This window comes from Cyrtonyx montezumae, unplaced genomic scaffold, assembly GCF_038088225.1.
Source record: "Cyrtonyx montezumae isolate F1298 unplaced genomic scaffold, pur_monq_1.0 scaffold_1, whole genome shotgun sequence".
NCBI classification, from domain to species: Eukaryota; Metazoa; Chordata; class Aves; order Galliformes; family Odontophoridae; genus Cyrtonyx; species Cyrtonyx montezumae.
The window spans coordinates 18,193,672-18,221,043 of NW_027071825.1; the positions used below are offsets into that span (position 1 = coordinate 18,193,672).

General features: G+C 39.4%; 2 protein-coding genes across 2 annotated transcripts in view; one reads left to right on the forward strand and one right to left on the reverse strand.

The window, feature by feature from the left end:
* Nucleotides 1–4,865, reverse strand: part of COL11A1 (collagen type XI alpha 1 chain) — a 126,566-nt gene extending 121,701 nt beyond the window's left edge. Inside the window, exon 1 of the mRNA XM_065742558.1 lies at nt 4,556–4,865. Coding sequence (XP_065598630.1) covers nt 4,556–4,670 — 115 coding nt within the window. The 5' untranslated portion in view covers nt 4,671–4,865. The remainder of the gene's footprint in view (nt 1–4,555) is intronic.
* The window catches only part of SLC30A7 (solute carrier family 30 member 7), a 508,373-nt gene extending 487,393 nt beyond the window's left edge, over nt 1–20,980 (forward strand). Inside the window, exon 12 of the mRNA XM_065742421.1 lies at nt 20,970–20,980. The gene's annotated coding sequence lies outside the window, so the exon portion shown is untranslated. The remainder of the gene's footprint in view (nt 1–20,969) is intronic.
* Nucleotides 20,981–27,372: the final 6,392 nt, after the last annotated feature.

Genomic DNA, 27,372 nt, shown 5'->3' on the forward strand with positions numbered 1-27,372 from the left:
ATATGGGGTAGTACAGTTATAAGCCACTGCAACAGGCATGAATGTTCACCTAATTCCTTTTAAGCAACTGTCATCTATTGTATCCATCCAGAGGACAAACCTGTATCACTACATGAGACTTCACATTCTTGGAGGACTAGAGATTCCCCTCAAGCTCTGCTTAATTTATTCCCCCATATTATCAACAAATATTCAGAACAATTGTAACTGAATCAGTGCTGGGAGGGTTTCTGAGAAAGAAGGGGAGAGCTATACAGGGAGATGCAACTTCTTAATCTTGCTGGCAGAATAAAATCCTATTGTGCACCAAAACAAATCCAAGAGAGAAATAGTTGCTCCAGTGTGTTTTAGGTGTAACTCCAGCAGTAATGCCACTGTTCTTTGTGCAAGACAACTGCAACAATGAGTGTAACAATCCCTTGCCTATACTTTATCACTGACACAGGTATTAATTTTATCAGTATTGTTTTGTCTTTTTTTTTTCAACAATCAGAAAACACCACTCACCAAAAGATTTTGTATTACAAATTATTTTTTTTCTAGTGATATTCCAATAATTGGTGCCAAAAGTAGTGAATGTTTGCTTGCGCTTTCCTATGTACTTGCATACAGTTACACTTACTAGAGACACATAATACTTGAGAAATATGCAACAACTTTTCTTCCTGCAGAGCCTGCAGTCTGAATAGTCCTTTCTGAGATCCTTGTGAAGTCTAAATTAAATGCAAAGATTCATACTCTGGAGAATTTACAACACATACTAGTCATTTTTCTGACAGACAGCTGCTGCTGATGTTGATATAATTATTTTACCCTAAAAATATTTTTTTAATTTAAACAATATAGTAAAACAGACATATGCATGAAAGTCTCTTTTGCACTGTACTGGGAAGACAGGACCATTTCACCTGCTGATCCCTGGGACTCAGAAAAAACTTCAGCTAGGATCACCAGTAGAATCTAGTCAAATCTCCCTTTAATTGTTTTTGTCCTTCTTTATATAAGAAACCTCTACATGCTCTCCCTTTCTGCAGGTTCATGGCATTTTGTTAAACCAAAGTTAACACAAATATGTTGTGAAATGAAGAAAACAATGAAAGTGTTTCGTACTCTATTTCAATCTTAAAAGTGAATCAAACAGTTAACAGCAAAAGTGCCATACATCACTAACAGTTCTGAGAAAAGATTAATCCTTTTCTAGTTTAAGGCACCTTTTCATTTCTGGTTTAGAGTAATCAGATACATCAAACAGTTTTCATTCAGTAAACAGATCTGTATCTTCCCAGTATTGCTTACTAAGCAATTACAATTAAATATCAGTATTGGCCAGAAAGAAAAATGCTCTTTTTGCCATTATTAGCAGACCCAGTTCTCCACTCCTTCTGCATCTAGAACTCCTGTCAGTTTCCAAGCCTGTCTAGGGGAAGGGAAGCACAAGGAACCTTTGTATTTCCTAAGATGACTGCAAAAAGCATCTATGGTATACTAGGAACCAATCTACTTGCCACTCACGTAGAAAGTATCTTTTCTATATATAGCTTTAAAGCTCCATTTTTAGCAAGAAATCTTAAATCTTTTTTGCACTCAGAGCTGGATTGAAAAAGCTTATAAACAATAAAAAGGCTAATTTTTCATTTCTTACCCATGAAAATTAAGTCAGGATCACAATAGTGCATTGATGCCAGAGCCTTACAAAAAATTTATAGTGTTGAAGCCATGCCATTTTTACTAAATGAGTTTATTCATTCCAAACATGTTACCAATAGACTTAGTATTAAAAGGTGAGGAAGGGGAAAGGAAATCAAAGGATGTCTTTTAAAATACTGAATACTGTTTACTTTTGGCGAGTCCTAAAGCAAAAATATTTTCTAAAAAGAGCTGCTTAAGCGCTGGTGGGCACTGAGCTGACCAAATATGAGTCACTAGCTTTTCCATTCCGTTCCTTTTCATTTCTATAACCTTTCAAAAGAAGAAATAACTCAAGCAGATCTTCACACCTCCTTTCTTGGTTCTACAGAAGACACCTCACACTTCTATTTCTTTTCTGTGTTTGACAGTGTTAAAGAAAGCAACTTGAAAAAAAGACAAGAATGTTAGGAATCTTTTGAGGTTTTTCTGAATGGAAAAGTTCTGTTGTCTAAATAAGAAGTTACTGATGTATAATTCATACTTTACACAAATACATAAGCAAATTTTCTTTACGTTACCTTACAAAGTGGCTTTTTATGAAAAGAAAAGTGAAGAACATATGATTTAATTTAATAAATTTTATAAGGGCTATGATTCAGACTTTGCCCTGGTCAAAGCTTGCTGCATTTTCATTTAGTCATACTGTTTCCCCACTGCAATATGCTATTTTATCTCTGAGTAGTTTCCCTCTCCTACTTTCAAATGTAAGTATGTTCTATTTTATCTCTTAACTATTTCGAGTAGAATACACAAGACAATGACGAAGTATCTCCCTCGTACTCTATCAGGGAAACTGTGTCAAATTCAACTCACTTGGCAGTCAGTGGAAATATTCCAGCTACAATAACAGATCAAGCCCTAAGCAGACAGCTCCCTGCATCTCCAAGCAAATAGCATACTGTATGTGCATGCAGTTAAGTTCTCTCCAGAATGACCCTACAAACATGAGAAGCCTTTTTATCCAAAGAGTACTTTATACAGAGGACTAGAGGAAAAGATTTTTAATAAATTACCAAACACCTAAAAACAAATCAGTGTGCTAAGTGATGAAGTTAGCTGGTCCTTCCTGAAAAAAATTCTAGGGGTTTGTTTTTGTTTGTTTGACTGTTTGCTTTCCGGGCTGCTTGGGTTTAGATTTTCATTCAACGTTTCATTTGTGTCAACAGAATGTGTAAAGGTAAGCTACATAAATCTTGCTTACTAAAGTCACTTCTACTGTGCACTGAGAAAAGTGACATAAAAGATCAAAATCTATCATGCCTTTGTATCCGGTATTCCTTCTTCAATAGTTTTAGTTTTGACATAGTACTGGGAACTGAATCTCTGAAGATCTGTGAGATTAATTCATCTTCAGCTAACTCCACTGGAGTCCGTCGAACTGCAGTGAGGATGAAATTTGACCCCTTCAAATCCCTGGCAGAAATGGGGCCAGCAGGGGGCAGAAGCCCTGACGGAGCTGACAGCGCCAAAGTTGTGCCCAGGTATAAAGGGCTTGAATGGAGACCCCGATCACCTCACTGAGTTCCTGCTAGGACACCCGTTGATTCAGAAAGTGGAGGTTCACATAGAGAAATAGCTAGTAAAAATAATATTAATAGTAAAAAAGCCTAAAAATCCCTGAAGGCATTCAAGGCAAGGCTGGATGTGGCTCTGGACAGCCTGATCTAGCAGTTGGTGACCCTGTCCAAAGGCAGTGGGGGTTGAAACTTAGATATCTTTGAGGTCTTTTCCAACCCAGGCCACTCTACGATTCTATGAAATTAAAACTTTCTTGGCGGGTAGTTAAAACTCCTTCACAGAGGTTGAAAGTTGATGATCCTAGAGGTCCCTTCCGAACCAAGCCATTGTATGATTTTATGTCTAATACACAGGAAAGTGGAATCTCAGAACCAGCCAGGTTGGCCCCCACATGAGCCTGAGGGCTCCAGAGGGAGGGACGAATGAGGAAGGGAGGAAAACGGGCAGCGTTTCCAGCCCTGCAGGAGGGGAACGGGCTCCTGCCACCACAGCTCATACATCGCAGCTCCTCAAATGTGCGAGCTTAGCTCGCAAACCCGGAGCGCACCAGACGGGACGGGGCGGCGGTACCCGAGGGCCGAGCCGTGCCCGGGGGCAGAGCTTCCCTTTCCTTCTGCAGGAGCTGCCTCCCCGTCCTTCATCTGCTGCAGGTCCCCAGCGGGCTATACCCTGCCCACCGTGTCCCCGGACACCTAAGGGACCACTCCCCCCCGCAGGGGCGGGAGGAGGCAGGGACGGCAGCCCTGCCCGAGTGGAGCCCGGCGCTGGGCCCCCCCCCCCCCTCCGGCACGTCGTTCCGGAGTGCGCCCACCTGCAGGGCTGCCCTCCTCGGCGCTGCCAACGGCCTCTGCCATACTTCTCTCTCGTCCTGGACGACATTCTGCCCGCTGAGCGATTTTCAAAGGAAAAATCAGTAAGGGGAGGAATGGAGAAAATCCGAGAGGAGCCTCAGCTCCCAGCTTTTCCCTTCCTCGCCTCTCCGAGAAGGCAGATGATTGACTGTCGTTCAATTTCTGCCACAACTTTGTGAACTTCAGCAGCGTCAAGACTGTAAGTGCAACAGAACTGAAAACTGTAGGCACGCTGTGTAAAAGCGAGTCCGGCGTGCCGGAGGACGGGAAATCGCTCAGCGCAACACGTATTTGTTTCACCGTCCCGTGCCGCCAGCGCATCCCCTCAGCGGCACTGACACCGGAGCGGCGCTGGGGTGGGACGGGGGGCTCCAGGCGGGCACCCACGCTCCCAGGGTCCGCGCCCCGGCAGCGGAGGCGGCCCGAAGCCCCGGCCTGGCCCTGGGAGCCCCCGACATGTGGGGAGCGCGGCGGCCTCGGCGGGCCCCCTTCCTTACCTCCTCTGACCTCCGCAGTCTGGAGAAGGACAGCGAGGGTGACGAGCACGGTCACGGCCGGGTCCCAGGGCCACCTTTTCGTTTTCCACCGCGTGGACCACTTCTGCATCTTCATGCTGGGCGCCCGCAAGCGTGAGTTAAACCCGGGCGCCCTCAACTTAACCGACTCCGTCCTTTCCACAATAATCCCAGAGATGATTTCTCCTATAGAGCCATACGTGACACACCGAATGGATTCCCTCTCTCCCGCGCAGGCCCCTCCGCCCCGTGCTCCCCGGTGCCCTGCCTTCACACTGAAGGGAGACGAGGGGCTTTAATCAAAACGCGCAGAGCGCCGCATCCCCTAAAGGCTTCATCCCGTCAGAGGGCTGGGCGAGCGGCTCCGGGGCCACCCCTGAGCCCAACTGACAAGGCGGCCGCCGCACGGAGGCCAATCGCGACGCTCCCCCGGCCGCCCACAGCACCGCCCTCCGCCTCGGCGCCGGCACACCGGCCGCCCACGGCACCTTCGACCGCCGTGCCGGCGAGGACCGGCTCTCCCGAAGGGGAGCGCGGGGAACAGGAAACTGCTTTCGCGGGAGCGAGCCGGGGGACGCCGTCGGCTGTATCCCGACCCCGGGGCGCGGAGTCCCCTCAGCCCCACCGCCCCCAGCCCCACCGCCGCGCCGCGGAGCATGCGCAGTGCCGCCCGCGGCGCCCCTCGGAGCGGGCGGCGCGAAACACGGCTGTGAGGGGGTGGGCGGGAAACGAAGCTCCTGACGAGTGGAGCTGGGAGAGCGAGAGGGGCTGTGCCGGGCGGCGACGGAGCGGCGTGCGAGGGGAGAAACCCGGCCGCGAGAGGGGCCTGTCCCGGCCGCCCGCTGCGCACCCGCTCTCGAACGCGTTTCCCTTTCGCGCAGTCGCGGGGGGCCCCGTGCGAACGCAGGGAGCGAGAGGTGAAGAAAGGGTGAAGAAAGCCCGCACCAAACCGCCGCCTGTTCCCCGCCGCACCACGTCCTGCACGGCGGGGAGCGCGTTCCCAACCTCCCCGCGAAAGGCCGCGGTCCCGCTAGAGTGCAGCGACGGTGACGGGGATCCACCTGTGTGGTGAGCCCCGCGGCGCCATGGAAAGCGAGAGCCTTGGGTCACGTTTTGGTACAAGTGCATATCAGAGCTGTGAAATTTTCCTCCTTTGAGATTTCTTCCAACTTAAAAAAATAATAATAACTAATAAGCAGATGGTTCAACCACAACAGCAGTGTTACTGTTATTCAACACATTAAATTTCAGAAGTGTACCATCCTTTCTTACAGCACCCAATGTTCTACTGTGCTACGATAGTATACCCAGCTTTTCCTGTACTTGTTTTTCTGAAATAGTTGGTCTAACAAGGTTTACAAGTTAGAGGACTGAGGGTGCGTAGCAGTTATCTCCCCCCCCCCCCCCCCCATGTGTTGTTTGTTGAGGAGAGATGAGATTCTGGCACTTCAAGCAGTCAGCTGCAGTGCAGCAGTGGAGCATCAAAACACCAGGTCTGCTTCCCTTTTCTGTACCAAAGCCAGCTCATTCAGAATGAGTCCTACAGTTGTCTGTTTCAAGCACTAACCACACACAGCTTCCCTCAAAGTCAGGCATTAATTAATTAAATAGCGCTATTACTGTTGTCTTTCCTGTTTGTGTTGTCCTCAGTGGCTTACTAAAGGCTTCAGAGAGGATGGTAAATTAAGCCCTTTGGTGCCTCATTCTCCTTCCTTCGAATGCCAGTAGTAGCCCCAAAAGTGGTTTATTCTTTTTGCTTAATACTTTGTTGCTGGAAAATCCCATGCAAAGTCTGAGTTTCCTCTTGATGTTTATAAATCAGACATCTTTCCATCATCAACACTCTTGTTATATCCAGTGTGTCCTCACACATTGCCTCTGGCACTGCTTTTTTGAGCCTTGCTATTAGCCTGAATTAATACAGCTACAATGGATCATAGAAAAGTGAAGGTCTGACCCTATCTAAAAGGGGAAAAGGAAGCATTTCAGATACGTGGTGAAAAAGGACAGGTTAATGTCACAGTGTAGAGAATGGTAATTTAGCATAATGCCTTTGCAGTTACTTCAATTTTAATATACATAATTCAGACCCTGCAATGTCTGGGAAGATACCCACTCATCTCTGTGGTCTGCACTGGTTCCAAGTGGAACAATTGCGGAGTATTTGGCATTCCAAATTAAAATTGTAGATCTTTTCGAGACAATAGAAGAAATACATATTGATCCAGGTGAAGTGGTGTGCTTGCTCTAGTATACAATTCTGTAGAATTCTATATTAATTCTACATTAATTCTAGTACAAGAACATTTTTTTAGTTCTCAGTTATTCTGCATGCCACCATGTCAAACATTTAGATTGTAATAAAATGCCATTACATTCAGTGTCTGCAAGACAGAAGCTACATGCTGTTTAGGTACTTGAAGATGCTCGTCTTGGGACACAGGAGATCCGGTATTTAAGGACTATTGATTTTCATTTAAGTTATTTTTTTAGTTACTTAGTTTGTAATCTTAACTGCCACAGTGGTCTCCCAGTGAAATAATCACAGTAGTGCAGTGCAAATACATTGAAGAATAGATATGATTCAAAGTGCAGTCATGAAAGTGATGACATAAAATTATTAAAGATTTGTAGTAAATTGCAGCCCTTAAATGGAATTTCAGGAGAAATAAGTTTTTTCCTGAAAGTAATAGAGGGTTAAAGCATGAAAATGTTTTCAAAGAAAAACTGAAGAAAATAATGTTGCTTTTTAAATCAACTGTAATCCACAGTGGTTTGTTTTTTTCATTAGCTTTCTTGTTCCCATTTCTCTTCAAGACAGTTTTAGTGAAAAGAAAGGCTAAGCATTGTGACATTCATTATGTTCTGTCCCTGACACATCAATGTTGGCAGATTAGCCCATGTTTAAATATTAGGAATTGCTCTCTTGTATGTGCACAGATGGGTCATTGTTGTATTTTGGGGCAGAGAGGGGGAGGGGTTAGGAACTACAGAGAAATAAATATGTTTCTTTGGCCCTACATAGCTTGCAAGAAACTTAGGGCAGCACTTTCACCTTTCTCAGACTATAGGCACCATGATGAAATATAACTGTAAGTGTGATGGTCTCTTGCAGTCTTGAAATTGTATTTTTCATTGTACACTTCTGGATATCATCAAAATGGAGAGCTCTGTTTATGAAGTGTATTATTCACTGGGAATAACTAATGCACTGGAAGAAACACGGTGCTTTTCTTAATTTCCATATATCCTGGGGACATTGACTTGGCTTAAAGCACCTTGTTTCTAACTTCACGTGGAAGTTGACACTTTCTAAAACTTTTCATAGTACAAAAATAAACTTTGTAAAATAAGTGTATGTCAAAAAGGTTATCATTCACTGCTTTTTCCATGATTTCAGTGCCTTTTTATTTGATTAGGCGCACATGTCATCTTTGCTAAATCTGTGTTGCAGATTTACATTTTCGAAGAGTTTTCTGTTATGTAAAAATACTGGGAGGAAAATGAGTGAGTTAAACTGCTTTACTGCACTGAACTCTTGCAAAAAAATCTTTTTTTTTTTTTTTTTTTTTCAGACATGATTAGAGGAATTAGGAGCGTGGAATGACCTGTGCTAGGTGAAATGTTAGTGGACTAGATGATCTCTAGAGGTCCCTTCCAACCCCTACAATTCTTTGATTCTGTGACTTCCTTTTTTAGTTTTTAAGGGAAAGTAATATGCATGCACACAGACAAATGCATACATGCAGAATAAAATAAACATTTCATTCTATTATTCTGTTTTCAAGTAGTGTAATAGACTTAAAGATTTGCTGAGCTCCCACAATTCCATTGTCTAAGGTTTTGAAGGATGAATCGAAGGATTTTTCCATTCCTTACCAAATTCTTTGGTCTAGAGAATGGCTCAGTGCCCATTGATTCATTTTTTGGATGCTTAAGAATTAGGGAAGACAAATAATAATAATAAAAATCTGATACAAAACAGCATCACCAATTTTTCTGCTTAGAATGTAAAGAAGCTTCTTCAGTTAACATCAAAGCTGAAGTGTCTAGATACAGCCGCACTGTGTGTTGTTAGTGTACTCCTGCTGGATTCCACACACACAACTCCAAAATCAGGGACAGTTTCAGGCAAAACTGAACGCACACTAGTTAAGTTGCTGTCAGAAACAATAACATGAGAAAGATTCTAGGCCCATGTAAGAAAAAAAAAAACCTACTGTTAAGGTTAATGTTAGAAATTAAAAATCAAACAGCATGAGTACAATTTGAAACAGAGGCTGTGCTAATGTAAGAAAGGGAAAGTAGTTGGTAGACCCCCACACACCGACCTCTCTTGCTGCAGAGGTTTATCCCCTTTCTGTTAATATAGTTAATATTGAGAGTTTAAAAACACAGCTCTTAAAAGGTGTGTCCTGTTCCACAGGAACATGAAGGTAAGAACAAGTATGGATAAAAGCAAGAACAGTAACTTATGGTGCCTTTCACTTTAGGGATGATCCCATGTAAATAATTAAGCATAATTATTCTGCCAGAACTTAACTGTCAGAAACAAGGGATGCATTTGTATTTAAGGGAGTAAGGCTTAAACACTCACCTACAAATTAGGGAAAATAATACCAATCCATTGGAAGCTACTCCTATTCCGGTAGCTGCTTGGCGCTGTGAATTTAGTAGCCGTTCATTGCTTTTGTACTTTCTGCTCCTATGTCCTCCTTTACTTCTGCTCTCCTCTATAGTTCTCTGGAAGAGAATACAAAGGAGTGTGAGGCTTTATTTTTCAGTTTTTGGACTCATTTGCCAGGTTTCATAAACTTAGTTGGGATAGAATTAAGTCAGGGTTTGGAACACAGTGTCAAGATCTGAATTTATTATAGGACTCTGCAAGCTCCAGAGATGAAATTATCACAAGCAATGAATCAAAGTTTTATGTTACATTTATATTTTATTTATTTATTTATTTATTTTCTGTAATGGTTAGTTTCTAGCTAGGAACCCATCGTATGTTCTTCCTTCACACCGTTCCCCTTCCTTTCCTCACTAAGAGAGGAGCTTTGAGTTTAGGATTAAGTAAAGTGAAGTGTCATCAATCTTGAATGGCACTATATTCTGCAGAAGCTCACACCTAACACCATGATAAATAGAATCCAAAACTTGAAACTGTGTTTTCCTATCAAGATTTGTATTCTGATAAAATATAATTTTAAAATAGGTCAGGTTTTGGAAATCTCCAAAAACTCTACTGTGGATCTGACAGTCCCAAAGAAGCTTAAAGAGGCCGGAGTCAGAAAAGCCTTTGCTCTTTATAATCCTATGTTACAGTGATTAACTCTTGTTTTTACATAACTTATATATGAGAGATTATACAGTTTGGTCAAGGTTTGGGAAACTTTTTTTTTTTAATTCAGATTTTTCATACAATACAAAGATTGTTGTTATTAGTAGAAACCAATACCTGATGATGTCTCTTCTTGTATGAATTCATAAAAACTTTAGCAATAAGAAAAAAGCAAGGATTTTGCATAGGGTTAGGGCTGAGGATTTTGAAGTCTTAAGTAGACAGATTGTTCTGGGCCACGTTAAACCTCAGAGACACTAATTATGTTAATACCAGTAGAAGCCTGTGTTTTGGGCTGCATGAGTCCTACAGGAACTAGTAGACTGTCTGTTTAGGAAGTAGGTATGAGTAGTTAGAGTGAAGGTTTTATCAAAGATCTCTGACTTTCTATGAGGACAGACTAAGGGAGCTGAACTTGTTTAGCCTGAAGAAGAGAAGGCTCTGGGGAGACCTCATTGTGGCCTTCCAGTTCTTAAAGAGAGCTTATAAACAGGAGGGACACTGACTTTTACGTGGTATGATAGTGATAGGACAAGAAGGAGTGGCTTTAAACATGAAAAGAGAGGATATTTACATTAGGTGTTAAGTGGAAAATTTTCACTCAGAGAGCAGTGAAGCACTAGAATAGGCTGCCTGGAGAGGATGTGGATATTCCATCCATGGAGGTGTTCAAGGCCAGGTTGGATGGGGCTCTAGGCAGTCTCATCTAGTGCCTGATTTAGTGGTTAGCCACCCTGCTCACAAAAGGGGGGTTGGAACAAGATGATCTTGGAGGTCCCTTCCAACTCAAGCTTTTCTATGATTTTTTCTATGATTTCTTGAAGTCCCACAAATGTGAGACTATGAGTTGGTAAAAGCCATTGACTAGTTTTGTTCTTAACTGTAGCAGAAATGCTAAGTCACGGCCTGAACCAGTGATTGAGCGCCTGGTGGGAAGGCAAGGCCAGCCCAGGGGAACTCAGGTGTGTGCAATGTCCCTGAGTGACTGGAAGGGGTGGAGACAGGAACAGCCCTTCCCAGACCTCATTTAAGGGTTGATAGTGGAGGTGAGAGTATCTTTCATTAGAGATCTGTCTGTGTGTGAGATGCTCTGAAGGTAAGCAGTGTCTTGTCTTTATTTCTGTTCCCCTAGCTGTTATGTTTAAGCAAGCCTTCACTTGCTAGGACTTTGGTACTCTGCTATCATTGCTATGCTTTCTGTTGTGTCCCATTAATTTTGGGGTTTACTCCCTCATGTACTAGTTAAAGCCATGTATGCTTAGTGTTCATGTGTTTGGGTTATGGTTTGGGAATTTTAACTGTTCTAAACCCTGAGGAATGTTTAACTGTGCCAGACTGCTAAGGATGAGTAGCAGAGATATATATTAATAGATTCTGATGTACTGTTTCACTATTTCCTGTAGAAACTAGTGTCCTTTTTTAAAATAAAAGTACAGTTAGAAGTTATTTTAGTGCTGATGCTCGTATCTTGAATTGTCAGAGGTTTTGGTCAAATTTGGAGCATATGGCAAACAAAAAAAAGAGAGAAGTGATTACTGGCAGAAGCCAGTGTGTTATACCAGTTGTTAGAAACTAAACCTTTAGCCTCCAGTAGACTAAGCACGAGCCTAGCATCAGGCAGGGAGTTTAGGGCTTAGTGAAATAAAGCATCAAGAAATAAATTCATATTTCATGAATACATAAATCTTGGCAGCAAGCTTTCATTAGTGCAGTTAGCAGCCAATGTCTTTTGTTGTTTTCTTCCTCTAGAGAAGAAAATATTTCTCTACCAGATGTAGAAAGAAGGTAAGGTTCTCTATTCTCTTTCATAGTTGAATTTCATTCTCTGGGTATGAACAAGACTTCTGGTACATTTGAGGCTAGATTTTTTTTTTTAATGTGCACATCTACATAACTGAGTTATCTTCTATGTTGCCCTTTCCATATAAGTAAAAAACAGTATAAATGAAAGCTATAGACTTGTTTTTGTCTTATGCTACATGAGTAGGCTCCTGTATATAAATGAAAAATTACTGTTGAACACTGCAGAGTCTATGAAGCAGGTGCTTCTAGAAGCCTTATGCATCTTTTTCTGTCAGTCTCTATAGGAATAGTTCTCCTAGGAGGGAGGTTAAAGGTAGAGTTTTGGAAACAAATAATGAAGTATTAAGAGCACACCTCGTGATAGAATCTCTGTTCCCAGAAATAAGAGTTAATAAGTCTCATCTCATATGAATAGAAGCCAACAGCTTTTTGCCTAGTAATTGATCCTATGTTTACTAATTTTGTAAGAGTTAGAGTTGGACTACAGGAATTGAAGTTAGGGTTAATATTTGGAAATTAAAAACATTCCCTAATGTTCCCTAGTGTTTGGCTAACTTTATTTCCTGTGTAGTAAGGTGGGTCAGGGACTGTTCTTTGGCCTACTCTTCAGGATAGGGTTAGGGTTGAGATTAGATCTATTGTCTAGAATCCAGTTTAAAGCTGCTTTTGAAAAGCACTTGGACATAGGAAAGAGACTGGTGATGCTGTAAGCTGATGTTGCTTGTCTTCTTTACTGTCTTCCAGTTTAACAGTTTTAAAACAAAGTCCCAGTTCATCGTTGGTTTATATAGTTCTGAAGAGTCAGAAGGTTTAGGTGAGGACTCAACAACTGAATTCCTAAACAACTCGGTTGGTTGGGTCTAGTCATAACAAGTGAACTGATACCATCAAGAGACAGGATATTATTTTTGAGTTCACTACCTTTTTTACTTGTTGAACTTGTATGTAGTTGTCTTTAAAATTACAAACAAAAGATGAATTCACGATACAGGGCTATTGTATGGGCATATGGAGTAGGTAGTTGCTGTCAGTATCCAATCACTTGTTGGTTTTGCTTTTTCAGGTTCTTTCCTTCTGCTCCCTACCCCGTTGCTCTTTGGATGCCCTTCCCAACCCCTTGCCTTGTGTGTCATGTTGTCTTCATTCAGGTGTTCCATTTCTCAGTCCTCCTGTTTTATCACTGTCCACCTACATTGTTTTATGAGAGGAAGAGTAACTTTACATTTATGCAAAATGTTGCCACAACTAAAAGCACGTTATTTTTCTAAGTTCTTTTCATTGGTAGACTTAGTTGTCAGATACGTAGTTCTGTGATATTTCTCCTTTACTTGCTCTACATAGCCTTAGTATATATATTAAAAAAAAGCTTTCTTCTGATGCTGATAGAGATTACCTGTTTGAGGAGCCACAGTGCATGGTATGACTGGGGAGTTTTCTCTGGAATGTGGATCCATAAGAGTACACATTTGTGAATGAATATTCTGCATCTGCAATTGTTCTGGGAAAGGGCTGTGCCTTTGGCCTCAGGTTAAAAGAATGCTGTGACTGTTATTCAAGACAATTAATTGAATAAAAGCAGCAGTAGATATCCTTCCTTACTATTCTTAAGTTTTTGGGTTTTAATTATGTCCATCTTCCTGCACCTTCCTTGGTAGAGAAAAACACTGCTGAAATACCATTTTACAGCATATAAAAAGCACACTTCCATCCTGTTCAGCCAGCAGCAGGAAGTATCAAATGTCGTGCTGTATTGCTGACCCAGCTTGGCAATTCAAACAAAGTTTTTGGGGGTTTATTTAAGTTAAACTCCCTCATCTTTTCAAGTCCACCTACTGGTACTTTATATAGCGCAGTGTAATTGATACAGCGGCCCACCATTTTTTTGTTTAGATTCTAGGGATCTATGGAGGTTGTAACCCTTGTAATCATAGTTATACATCATTCAAGAGGAGGAAAAAAAATATGATCAGTTAGTGTAATATGTAAGGATACCAGTATTTTCATAAACTGAGACTTCTGCAGAAGAGGCATCAACATTTGTTTTAGGGGTTATTTTCTCAGTTGCTGTTGAGTGCTGCCTGGATGTGGTACTCTAGATGAGACCTTACAACAGCTGAGTAGAGGGGACTATCAACTCCCTGTCCCTGCTGGTCACCCCATTTTTAACGGAGCCCAGGATATAGTTGGCCTTCTGATCTGCAAATGTACACTGCTGGCTCATGTCCAGCTTCTTGTCCACCAGGACCCTGAAATCCTTCTCTGCAGGACTGCTCTCCAGAAGTTCTTCCTCCAGTCTGTATAAATACCTGGAATTGCCAAGATCTGTTCCATCCCAAGCCATTCTGTAATTGTATGATTCTATGAATCTAATTGTTTCTTTCCTTTATTTGGTTTCTCAATTTACTTGAGGCTCCATTTAGGTAAAGATCAGTTGAAACAGATATGTGGGTTGGAGTAACTAATAGGGACAGTTTGGAGAGGCTCAGCTACTTTCTTTACCAACTATTTGTCTTCTTATCAGAAAGGGTTCTCACTGATCAGTTTTGCTTTAATCAGTTTAAATGGCCTGTGGCAAGTTAAGAACAAAAGTGTTTTAAGTATAAATGGTCTCTAATGGGCCGCCTTCTACATTGTTCTGAGGCATTGTTTTGTACTGGGGGAGTTACTGGCATCCTATCTGATACACAAGGAGGCAGTGCAGGCATGGGCTAATGGTTTGCATGTGTCACACACAGTGTGTTTATTAGTTTTGGGCAACACTACTGCTCTCACAGGCCCTGTGAGCTGAGGAATTAAAGACAATAAGAGGACTAAGAAAGCAAATAGCTAACAGCAGATAAACTTGCATCAAGTCTTGATGGTCCTGTACTTCTATTTCCTGTGCATAGATGTCTCTCAACTGAATCACTTTTTAAAATACTTTGGAGTAGAATCAAAGTTGATCCCATTGTATGAGGCAGAATACTGAAAGCAGAATATGAAATATTACAGAAGTAATATTTCAGGGAGGTGTTCTGTCTCAGGCAACTCCCTGTCTCGTGTCTGCTCTCTCATTTACTCAAGTTCTAGAAGATTGGGACCAGGAAATCAATGCATATAAATGGAAAAAAAAATTGTTAGTATGTTATTCCAGCAAAGGACTTGCTGGGATTGTCAGATGACAACTGCCTTGCAATACAAGAGTACTGGCAGACTTGAGTGCTTCTCCCTATATGCTTCAGCTCATAAGATGTGTTTAAAATAGCTATTTTAACAGTACTAGGTGACAAAAACTGAACATGCATGATCATGCTTTCTTCTTCACTAAAGATATAATTCCATATCACAGGAGAAAATAGAAATCCCTTTGAAAGCAGATATACTGAGTAGCTTTAAAATTAATTCATGGTAAAGCTTTTAACTTGATTTGGTGCCTATTAACTGCTTAAGACTTGAAAAGTCTGTTTAGGCCTAACTACTCTAAAATGTGAGGCAGAATTCAGTACATAAGCCCTATCAAAGTCCTTAGGACCAGTCCCAGGAGGTCAGTGGGATATGTGTGTTGAAAGAAGCTCCCAGAAGGCATTACGTAGTTCGTATGATAGGAATAATGAAACAAGAATTGCATTAAAACTGCCAAATTGTCTTCAGCTTCCTGTTCATGGGCATAGACTTCTATGGAACATGCAGCTCCTCTGTCAAAGGTGGCATGCTGACACTTTGCTGGCATGCTTCTTTGGATATTAAAAAGGCAAGTCTCTAGGAAATACTATATCAGTAGTTTTCTGATGACATCTCATTCTTATGTTGTTTGCATAATGTTTTTCCTTTTGAAGTTAGGACAAATGGATGGGAATATATCTGCTCTGTGAGAATCACTGAAGGACGAGTAGAATGTGATTGTATCTTGAAATTGTGAATCTTTTTTTTCTGGTGCTGATCAATAAGTGGATTACTATTTCATGTACTCTTATGGGTGTTCATCCCCGCCCCCCCCTTAAAAATGCGAACACATCAAATAAGTGCTCAAAACACTTCATTAAATCTGCTGCAATGTGTAATAGCCTCAAGTGCCTATATTTTATTTTTTTTCCAGAAAATAATTATTTTTCTGGTCAATATTGTGAAAATAATTAACTGTATCTTTAAAAAAAAAACAACAACAACAAAGCTTTTCCTTCAGCATGTATCTTCAAAACAGCGGGTGTCCAGGCCCTGCTGCAAGGCATGTTGCTCAAACCTATGAAATAATTAAATTTGTTTCTAGCCAGTCTGAACTGAAACTGAGAAAGTAATGAGGTCTGCTACTGAGGTAGTAGTTGAAGAAGATGAATGCAGTAAGTTAGAAAAGGATATGAAGAAATATTTGTTCATTGCATTGCTTTTTTGACTGTTTCATTTTGAGTTATGTGATTTTGACATTCAGAATTAGATTACCAGGCAACTGATTCTTAAAATAGTGTAGTAATAAGGACATTTTATATTTGATAATAATCCGCACTAAATGCGGCGAGTTCAGTTATAGGAGCATTTAATTGATTCTGGTTATTTTTCTATAGTTTATGTAAATACCTTGCTTACTTACACGGTGGATTTTCAGTAGGCTTAACCAACAGAGCATAAATTTGATTCCTTGGGATTGTATTGATGTACAAAAAATCATAAATCAAAATGAAGTCTGAACATTCCAAAGTATGGTACTGTCAAATAACTATGAAACAAGTTGCGAAATATCTTAAATGTAGTGGGGAAAACAGTAGCAGTTGAAATATGGCTATTCACTTGTACTATTGTCAGACATAAAAACCAGAGGTCACATTTGTATACAAGATGCAGTATTGATACAGATACTTGATGTCCAACAAAACTAAGATTCAGGTATGATTTGGCATCTTAAGTGTATGTTTGCACATCCTGAATTGTAGGAGGTGATATTTATTCTGCTTTATGTTAAGAATTAATCTGTTGCTGTATCCAGTTTGATTCCAAATAATTACTGTACTAATTTTCCAGCATGTATTAAATGGTACCAAATGATAATCAGATATGATAGTGAAAGAGAGACTATGTATTCTACTTCAAATACTATTTGGATACTATAAATACTAAATACTACCATCATCCCTAGATTTCTCTGAATCATTCAGTCCTCCTGAAGTTAGACCTTAAGGATCATCACATTTGCAGATATTAGCATTTTCAAAACTGGACTGTGCTGTGCCAATAGGATTTTATGCGTCTGTTTTTATTTTTAAGAATGTAAAATGTTTGAATTCATTCCAGATGATGTATAACAAACTTGTTTTTCATTTTCCCATAAGAGCGTTGAAACTGTCCTCATCGTAAATGCTGTTTCTTCATTTATATCTATCTCTGCAAGCCAACCATGGCTCTGATCCTCTTAGTATTTGGGTAGGTGCTGACTTTTCAAGTATACACATCCAAGTGAGGTACATAGATATATAAATCTCTCCCTGGAGTAGCTGCAATTGCTACAACAGTACTAGTTACTTTTGAAGTCATTGTATGTAAGTATTTGGTTTTTGGTTGTTTGTTTTATTTTTTAATACAGAAGATAGGTATCATATAGGTGCCCAAGAAATAGAATCTAAGACACTTGTTCAGTTGGAGAATTAAAGTGGACAAAGAAATTAAATAGGATGATTAGTTGCCTTTAGATAGTCTTCTCTTTGATCTCAAATGATTCTGGTACTAGAAAATACTGAAATACCTACAGGAAGGGGTGAGCAAGAAAGCTTATTTGTAGTGATCACTTCAGGGAGATTAGAACTACTGAATAAAAATGGATATTCAGTTTCTACCATTCAGCAACGCCTGTACCACTAAGACCCAGGCAAAGAAGCCTAATGAATATTGTTGATAAACTCTAATAGAATAATCTCAGATAGTATCTAAGCTTCATTCTTTCAGTTTCCATTTTGATTCATTTGAATTCTCACAAACCCATAGTAAATTGCTCCTAATTGTGATCTAATAGGATAATAATTTCCTGCATTTTAAGATGAGACAAATTTCTTCTTGTATAAAAGAGTATAATTATAGACTTCATTGGAATTGTGGCAGGTTAGAGTTCTGAATTTGGCCTGTTTGCCTTTAGAACCTACATGAATGTTTTTTGAATGACAGTGTAACAAGAAAGATGCATTTTGACAGGAATGAGAAGAATGAACATACAGCTGGAAATACCTAGGCATGTTATGCTTCTTGACAGACTTCACAAGCAGAGCTGCTGACTTGAGAGTTGCCTGTGGGTCTGTCACTTTGTTCATCTCTGTTGGGGTTGATTTTTCAGAACTACTTTGTCTGCAAGGTGTCACTTCCCCTATGGCTTACCTTTACCTGTAAGGAGTTCACACGTTTTTATCTGTTTTGAGTACTTAAACTCCCTTAAAACTCTGAAGCTGTTTATTATAAGAAGTAGTGGGAAAGAGATGATGGCTTGTTGTCCCTTTATTTGTTTAGAAACAATTTGTGATAGCCTTATGGCACGTTTCTCTAACTTACTGAACTTGTGTTTGAGAGATTAATATAGAAAGACAAATGAAATTATTTAAAAAAAAATAAAGTTGCTAATTTAGGTAGTATTAGTTGCCCTTGCACTGTTAGGCATGCTGCAAAATTTGATCTGATACTACACTGAGAAAAAAGGAAAGGTACACAAATGACGTGTTTAAAAAATGTGGTTGATACAGCAATAGTATGCTGTCACAGCAGGTATTCATAAAATTTCAAACACCTAGATTGATCAGACAATAAAAAAATAGAATGAAAGAATGCACAGTTTGATTTCAGACGTGTCAAGCTAGTACTGTCTGCTAACTTTGAAACCTGACCACAAGTTTGTGTTGCCTGCTTTTTCTGTTTAATTTCCAGTTGTGAGAGCCACAGGAATGGGCTGCAGGCATGGGAATACTGCTGTCCGTTCAACAGGGAGTTTCCCTGTTCCTGATTTCCCCTCCCCAAAGGCAAAATGGTCTGCCCTGTAAAACAGTGGCTTCTTTCTATGCAGAAGACAGCAGGAAGAAATGCAGGGATTATTTTGTTCCTGAAAAAATACCCCTTAAAAGTTGGTGTTCAGTGCTTTGCCTTCTCACTTTAAGAAATGAGGATAAACACTTTTTTAACATTGCCACTTTTACTTAATCAGATTAGAACTGACTATTCTGAGGTTCATAATCTGGTAGATAAATCAGATCCAGGGTTTTCACTAGTCTGGTGAAAATTGTTTAAGTGTCAAGAATTAATACAAATTAATGCTCATGCCATCTTTCAATAGCCTATGTCAAATGTATGTTTTGGAAGTTTAACACAACAATGAAATCCCTAGTAAACTGTCTTGATAAAGTAGTAAATTATTTTAATGAAGTATATCTTGAGGAAAAAGATGGTCTGCCTCAAAAAAAAAAATTAACAAAGTCTACCCTTCTATTTGTATTTTTTGTTAAAACATTGTTTCTTGCAAGAGAAATACGCTATTTTATCCATTCTTACTCTGTGCTAGTTAATGAATAATAAGTCTAATTTTAAGTGAAAAGAACAGAAGAGATCAGTGAAATCTATTTGATGAAGCACATGCTGAAGGAAAGCCTTGCATTCTCCATTGTTGTGGTAATTCTAGTAAGCACAACCAGGGAGAGCCAAGTGATTCAGAACATTCTGCTGTGCTTTGAAAGTACTGACGACATTCAAGTCACATAATTTTAAAGTTAACAGTAACTGTTGAGAATTTTCCTTCATCACAGTGTGACAGATTGTGTATTGTGTCACGTTTGATTTCAGCTTGCTGCGTGTTACACTTTATAAAAAAGTGGAAATACGTTTGTCAGCCTGTTTTGACCTGTTGGTTTTATTCAAGTCAGGTCAACTTTCACAAAGAGAAGAGATGGTGGGTCTTCCCTTGAGTAGTTTGAGGCAGCACTCATCTGGCAAACCTTTTGCTGCTCAGTGCAGTCAGCTATGGAGCTTGCAGCCGGGAAGGATGTGTGGAACCTCTTTATGAGAGGCAGGGATGAGCACATAGTTAGGTGTAAAGAGTCAAGAAATGTCAACTTAAGCTTTTTTTAATATAAAAATATTGTGTTTGTAGTAACCTGAGAACTGAAAATTGTTGGACCTGGGAGCAGGATTTGGCTGTATGGCCACCAAAGATATGGAGGAGCTTGTATATAAAATATTTTTAAAAATAGAATTGAATTTTCTCTTTAAAAACTACCTTGTTCCACTATGTATTCTACTTAAAACATAGGGATTAAGAACTTTTTGTTACTGCTTTTGATGCTCTAATTCTACAGGAATGGTGCAGACAGTTCGGCCTCAAAGTTCTGGCTTGCTTAGTATCCAGTTGCACATAGTTGTTAAGCACGCTTGTGTTAGAGAAGACTGTTTTTCTTTTTGTGGTGAGTCTAAGCTGGAACATTTTTCTTGCCTGCTTGCTAGCATATGGCTGTTGTTATCCCCATGATGAGTTCTGGAGTCATGTGATAAACTTCACTTATGTGCCTTTACTTCACCTGCATCTCCTGCTTCAGCCTGCTTCCCACAGTATGTCTGTAACTTCCCAAACCTTTGGGCAGTTTCAGTCAGCAGGCTTTTTTTTTATTACTAAAGAGTCTGCCAAAATTGTACCTTTTCCTTTCTTCTCCTGTGTGCCTCCTACAGAGTTCATCTTGCTGTTTGTGCCCTCCTGGGCTTCAGGTTAGCCTATCCTGTCTTTGATCAGGGTTGAAATGTCAGAGCAAGAAACAAGAATTGAGAGGTAGAACTAGGGGAAAAAAAAACTAGGGGAAATTACACTGTTACGTGTCCTGAAATGACAGAATTTAAAGGCTAACATTCCTATATAAATTACTTCAGATTTGTAGAGTGGGGTACTATGGACAGCCACACCAAATTCTAAATGGTATGGACAGAACACATATCTGGAGGTCTCAGTACACTGTCAAACCTACACATAGTTAATTCATCTAAGAAGTTTATGCTGGGATAAACTTAGGCTCTCTAGATTTTGAAACAAAAGCCCTGTTATGAAGCAAATGAAACAGCTCCCTGAGCTCAAGCTGGCTGAATCTGTTATATTCAGTACAGACTGCTTTACAACCAATAATTCTTTTAATTTATATACAGTACCCTGCTATTTCCACAGGGATGGTTTTATTTGACTATCCATTCACCTAAGAATACAAGTTTAAGTTAAACTTGATGGTGCCAAATATGGCAAGCTGATCTTATACCACTTTGATATCTTACTTTGCAAAGCCAAAACAAGCATTACCAGGCTCTACAATTGTGGTTTACCAAACTTACTGTTAAATGTATAATTCTAAAACTTACTATGGCATATCAAAGGAATGTGATCATTTAGATGCACATGACCAAAATTACAGTGCCAGAATCATATCATTATGCACTATTTCCTGTGTTTTCTTTACACTGTCATGAAATATAAAATGGATGCTATGAAACATAGATTATCAAAGGAAAACATAAGGGAAGTGTTTAATCTCTAGTTCAGGAATTTGTGAAGCCTCAAGGAAATGTAAAGTTTTGTAAATATTGACTGTTTTCCTTAAAATGCTCATGTCTGCTTGTAGAAAAAGAATTAAGTCAGTCTACCAAATAAAGTGTCTATAATGCTTTGCATGACTGCAAAGCAGTTTCACACAGGAGTTGTCTAAGATAGGTTGCTACTGGTCCCTTGTGTTTATCATTCTAGTTGATGACACAGGAGCAGATGGCAATTCAGTGCTAGCAGAAAGGCTTAAATACTATCCCGCTCTGGAGCATGTTCTTAATCATACAATAGCGTCTCCCTCCATCCAGCCCCTAACCCAACACACACATACACACACCCCTCTACATGTTGTGATTACACTCCTGTAGAATACAGTAACATGGGAGAGAGAGTGTGACATCTATTAGCAGAAACTCTGGCATAGCAGCTCTTCTCTTGTTAAAGGACTCAAAGAAGATGTGGTTTAAAAATAAGACATGAAAGCATCCAGCACATTAAATAAGAATGACAAAGTTGTGCTACATTGTCTAGATATTGTAGGACTAAGACGTAATGCATCAGACTGTTTCAAAGGCTGAACATAAAGCTAACAACTGGAATTTATGAAACTCCACATGCTGTGACATTGGGCAATACTGTCAATGCATGATGAGATCAACAGTGTATGAATCAGAGGAAGTAAACTATGTACACAGTGTTTCAAGATTAAAAGAAGGAAAATGAGGGTTACCTGAAATAATAAGAGTAAAACCAAATAATCAAGAATATTTGTATGTGTGTATGTATGATCAAAGAGAACTTGACCCTTGATTGAGTCAAGTCCTTTGCTCAAAGTATGTCAGGCTCTGAAGGGTGGGCTGGATGCAGGGATCGGGATAATGTGGAACTAAACTTACAGCATTAGAAGTGATCTATTGGGTCTGCTCCCCTGGTAGTAAGTCTTGAAGTCTTTTCTGTCAATTTATTGTCTCAAATTAAATTAGTTCAATTTTTTGCCTGGGTCCTCTAAAATTCATATCGTTCCGGAAGTCAGTACTCTGCTATCCAAAAAACCTTTGAATATTGCCTACATTTGTTTATGTCTAACTTGATTTTTGGAAAATGCATAATCATCCAGCCACATGATTCACCTGGTATATTAGTAGAGAGTGATCATATTCTGTTAACATCTGTTTTGGTGGACTGGAAGAGACTGTTTTTAGTAATCTCTTGTGAAGAGTGCTCTCATTTTCCCCATTTCTTCTCTACATCCATTTTGTTTTGAATGCAACTTTCAAAACAAATGCTTAGCATCTTTAAGAAAGCCTTCATGTTGAACGCTCGTGCCCTTACAGAGAGGTTGATGATGTATACTGCTTGGTATTTTCTTCTTAATATTTTTATAATTTTAATGAAAAATATATTCAAAATGCATTAAACATTCCCAGCCTACTGTAGCTCTGGTTGTTGTGAGCCAGAATTCCTTGTCTTGGATACTTTTTTGTCAAATTGACAAAGTAGAACAAAATCTACGGTTTGGACCTACATCTTATTTTCCTACACCCTTCAGGTGTGCAAGTAATTTCTATGAGAACTGTTTTTTAAACATGCATCATATATTATGTAATGGAGAAGCAAATTCTACTTAGAAAAATAGGGGAGAAATTAAATTGGGGTAAAATAATTCTTACTGAAAAACATCAAGAAAAAGATATATGTACTAGATACTGGGAAAAAATGAGCTGCTTTGGATACTCAAGATTTGACTGCTGTACTCGTGCTTGTTTCACATCAGTCTAGGTTACTTGTTTCAGCAGTTCCTATTGTGCTCTTTGGCTGATGTGCATTCCAAGGCAGCTACCCTTTCCTTGCGTATAGCGTCTTCACAGGAGACCTGTTGGGGATTACCTGTTTCTTTCATATACTGTAGAACTTCAGGAAATGAGCAGCATAAAACGTTGCTTTTTTTTGTTCAATTAGCATATTGCTTTTTTTCATTAGTACTATTTGCTAATATGTAACTTCATCCTTCAGAAAGCATTCTAACTGGTACCTGCCTTTCATACTGCCTTGCATGTACATATATTCTATACATCTGTGCCTTTTCCGTGGTTTCTGTTACTACTGTATTTGCGTCACCTAATTTAAAACAGACTTTCTACTGTTTTCAGCTATAATGGGTTTGTGGCTTAGTATGTGAAATAGAATTGACTGCACAAAATGTGAAATTCTGATGCTAGACATTCCAGCTAGGTCTTTACAGACAGGAATGTGCATTTGTCTGGGCAAGCATTATAGTCCTAGGGGTGCTTAACTCTTTTAGTGACAGCCTCAATATTTTGTGTATATATATGTATATATAGAGAGAGCATTCATTTTAAAGAGAAGAAGAAACTGCATTGGCATACCTACTATTTTTCAGAGTAAATCTCCCACAATTACAAACTGTGGAAAAGATTGTGAAAGAAACACTGAAAACAGAATGCAACATCCAAAGTATATAAAGCCCTGAATACTACAATTTAAGAGTAATATTTACTAGCAGGGATTACCACTGTCTCTCTGATATTTAACTGTATCTGCAGAGGAATGCAAACGCATTAAATGCATAAATCCTCTAAAATGTTTTTATATTTTATAGCGTGAGATGGCTTATACCATTTTTCAGTCCAAGTTCCAATTTCTAGAGAAAGCAGATTTATCATGCTGCTCTTGTTAGGATGAATGTAAGTTACTGGAACAGTCACAAGCTCATAGGAAGAGATCAAGCAGTTAAACTGTAATCATCCCTGTGGAAAAGGAATACTATCTCAAGGGCAAAGCTAGGAAAGAAGAATGAGGGAGGAGATAGAACTGGCATAGAAGAGAGAGAGAGATGAGAATCCTCACCTATTTCAATTAAGTTTCTTGGGGTGGGCTGCTGGGAATTAAGGCTACCAGAAATCCATGTCATTTATTTAAGCTCAGATTTCAGAAAATAGCCACCCTTTAGCCAGCTACTAAGAACCACCTTCTTCTTCTGCCTGTAGCAATTTCAGTATGTCGTTAATGATTTGCCTTCTACAACTCCCTTCACAAACTTTTTGTCACCCGTCCTAGGGATGGGATCAATTAAGCAAAACCCATCAGATGGAGGCAGTTACCTCGTGTGATCACATAATCTTTCTTCTGTGGAAAATAGTCTGAAAAATACTGTTGCTAGTTCCTGGCCCAAATGGTCCCTGGGTTTTCATTGTATTGCTAAACCAACTTCTTTTCCATTATCCAGCAGCCTAGCTATGTGAATTGTTAGGACGTGCTAGCAGCACCCCCACGTCCCTGGCCACTAGCGTAGCTTTTCTGAGAGGCTCTCTGCAGCTATTCTGATGACCCTAGTTGTCTCTTGGAGTGGAAAGAACAGTGTGTGAGATAGGAGACAATAGGTCATCGGCTGTAACTTTGAGACACTGAGAGATCACAGCATGTAAGACTTACTGGACTCTGGTTAAAACAAGTAGTGGGCCAGCTTACTAATAGTTCTTTTAAATAATGTAATGGAAAGAAGAATGACTAGCACATAGTTTGGATCCATTTTCATAACTGGCATAAAATTTACCTCCAAAGTAATGTGCTAATTTATTTTAATTGAATTTTTTTAATGAGTAAATATCACAGATTTTTTGCTATGAACCAAACAAAATGCTTCAGGAAAACAGAGTTTGTGTTTGTATTTAATTATGCAGTGAGGCATGGCGCTCCTGAAAGACAGGAAACTGATTGAATTGATAATTCTCAGGGTTTTTTCCATTCTGAAGCTCTATCCTTTCCCAGGACCCTTATTTGGTCTACTCAGAAGCTAGAGAAGATTTCCTGTCTATTGGCAAATGTAGTGGCTAGAGGCAGAACAATTCAAGTTTTACAATCTAAACACCATATGATCACTGGAACAGCTGGATCATGCAAATTCATTTTCTAGCACCTGTAGAAAGCACTAGTATGCTTCTGTAGCATTCACAAGCAGTTATGCAAAAATAAATATGGCTGCATTGTGTTAGATCCAAGATCTGTGTAACCCAACATCCTGTCCCACAACGTGGTCAGAAGAAGCTTGCGTGAGTTTAAGAATGTTTCCTAGTGTGCTGTCCCATGTTCTGGGGATCAAGTGTTTACAAATTCTGAAGTGGAAACATCTGTACCATCATGTCATACTTACACACCTACTCTATGCCAGTTTGCTTACCTGTTTTTTTTAATTTGTTAATATCTTTGAAATTAAAAATAATGCAGCTATAAGTTCTATAACTTTGAAATGCAATATATGAAAGTTTCTTATTTTTAATTTTAAAACAGATGGCTTCTTCAGATTACTGCCAGCTTGTTCATTTTTTAAAAGATAATGGCTGAGAATTATTTTTTCCTCTATTATCATGTCTAAAGCAACTTAGTATCTTATAAGTAAAAGGATAGAGTTTTTTCTCTGTAATTTGTCCTACTTTATTGTCTGTAGAACTCAATGTTTAGAAAAGATAAACAAATCCATCGAAGTTCAATATAAATCTAATTGTTTTGTGTACATAGTACAGTTAGTGAATTGATCTCTTGGTGTCAGTAACAAAAAGTATATATTACTGTAATCCTTAGCTACTGGGAAATACTATATACTTTTTGATCTAACTGCTAATTTCTAAATTATAAGACTTAAAATAATTCTTCTTTTATTTGAGCCAAAATTGTTACTCTTATACTGCTAAGTTTCTAGCTACATTTTTCCACTGTTAGTTACATGAAAATAAGGCTTTTTTTGTAGTCTCAAAGTATGCATCCTTACAAAATTGTCTGTATTAATAGAAGCCAGAGCATTCCTTTGTGGTGGCTCAGAACATTACCATGTCAGTTGCTCACTCTTGTATAGACATAATTTGATCTTAACAGCTTTCCTGAATTCTCTGGTAGTTACAAAGAATAAGAGACCACAGCTCAGTTCCTCTAGCAGTAAGTTGAGTTTAGAACCACAGTGATGCTGACTTGTATGTTTCTGAACTGCAACAAGAGAAGAATCTTCTTTCTGCTTTCCCATACATAAAACTGGTAGATCTCAATAGAGAAAACAGTGGATAGGGCAGGCAACAATAAGAGATTTCTTGTTGAAATGATTAGGATAAATAGAGCCAAGGTTGGAAGAATAATGGCTCTGAGTCACAATAGCAAGACTCCCCTATAACCAAATATAAAAGAAAACCTAGCAGCTTATGGCTTATGTTGCTTTGCACATTTATAATTCATTTCCTTGAATGAAAGTGGAGACCTGACTCAAGATGCCTTAGACAAAAAGAAGCAGCAAGTCTGCCTTGGATGAGGAGCAGGTGGCACACTGCTGGCAGGCAGAGAAAAGCAGGAATACCTGAGACCTTTGAGTTAGTGGGAGCTGCTGCACCAGCTCTCTCCATGGCTCTCACGGACATGAGCTAGAAGCACTGGGCAGACAGTTGCCTTGATCAGGCCTGGGCTTAAACTCTGCACCCTGGACTAGTGTCACTTGCCCTTTTGTACTTTTGAGAGTTTCTCAAGTAGAAGTCATCAACTTCAGTAAGAATCTGTAGTGAAAACATGGTGGTGGGAACTGACTTCAAATTTACCACCCCAGATGTTCTATATGGTGTGGTATATTTATAATTTCTGATGAATATATTTCACAACAAAATAGATATAAAGAATATCCTATGTTTGTAAACTTTCCTTTTATGTTCTTCATATAACTAGAAACACGAGATCTGATTAAAACAGTATTTATGCTTTTATTTTCACTTTTTGTGTCGTTTTTGTGCCATGAAATAACGTGACAGGAAAAAAAAACAGAAAAAGATGAAGCAGAGACAAATAAGTGCTCTGCTGAGCAGAGTGCTCTGTCACCTTATCAACTGTTTTTATTACCTTTTGTTGCTACTTTTTGTAGCTTTTATTTCCATTTCTTAATATAATAAGTACAGAGGTTCATAGGGAGATGAGGATACTTATACCACTGAGTGGGCAAAGATTTGTTATGGGTTCTGGATTTTATTTTTGACATTTTAATTGGTCAAGGATTGTATCAGTCTGTTTTAATTTAAAAAATACATGATTTGACATACAGGAGGCAAGCTAGATGCTTCAGAAGTAGTTAAGATGTAAGCAATAAGCAGCTTTTCCAAA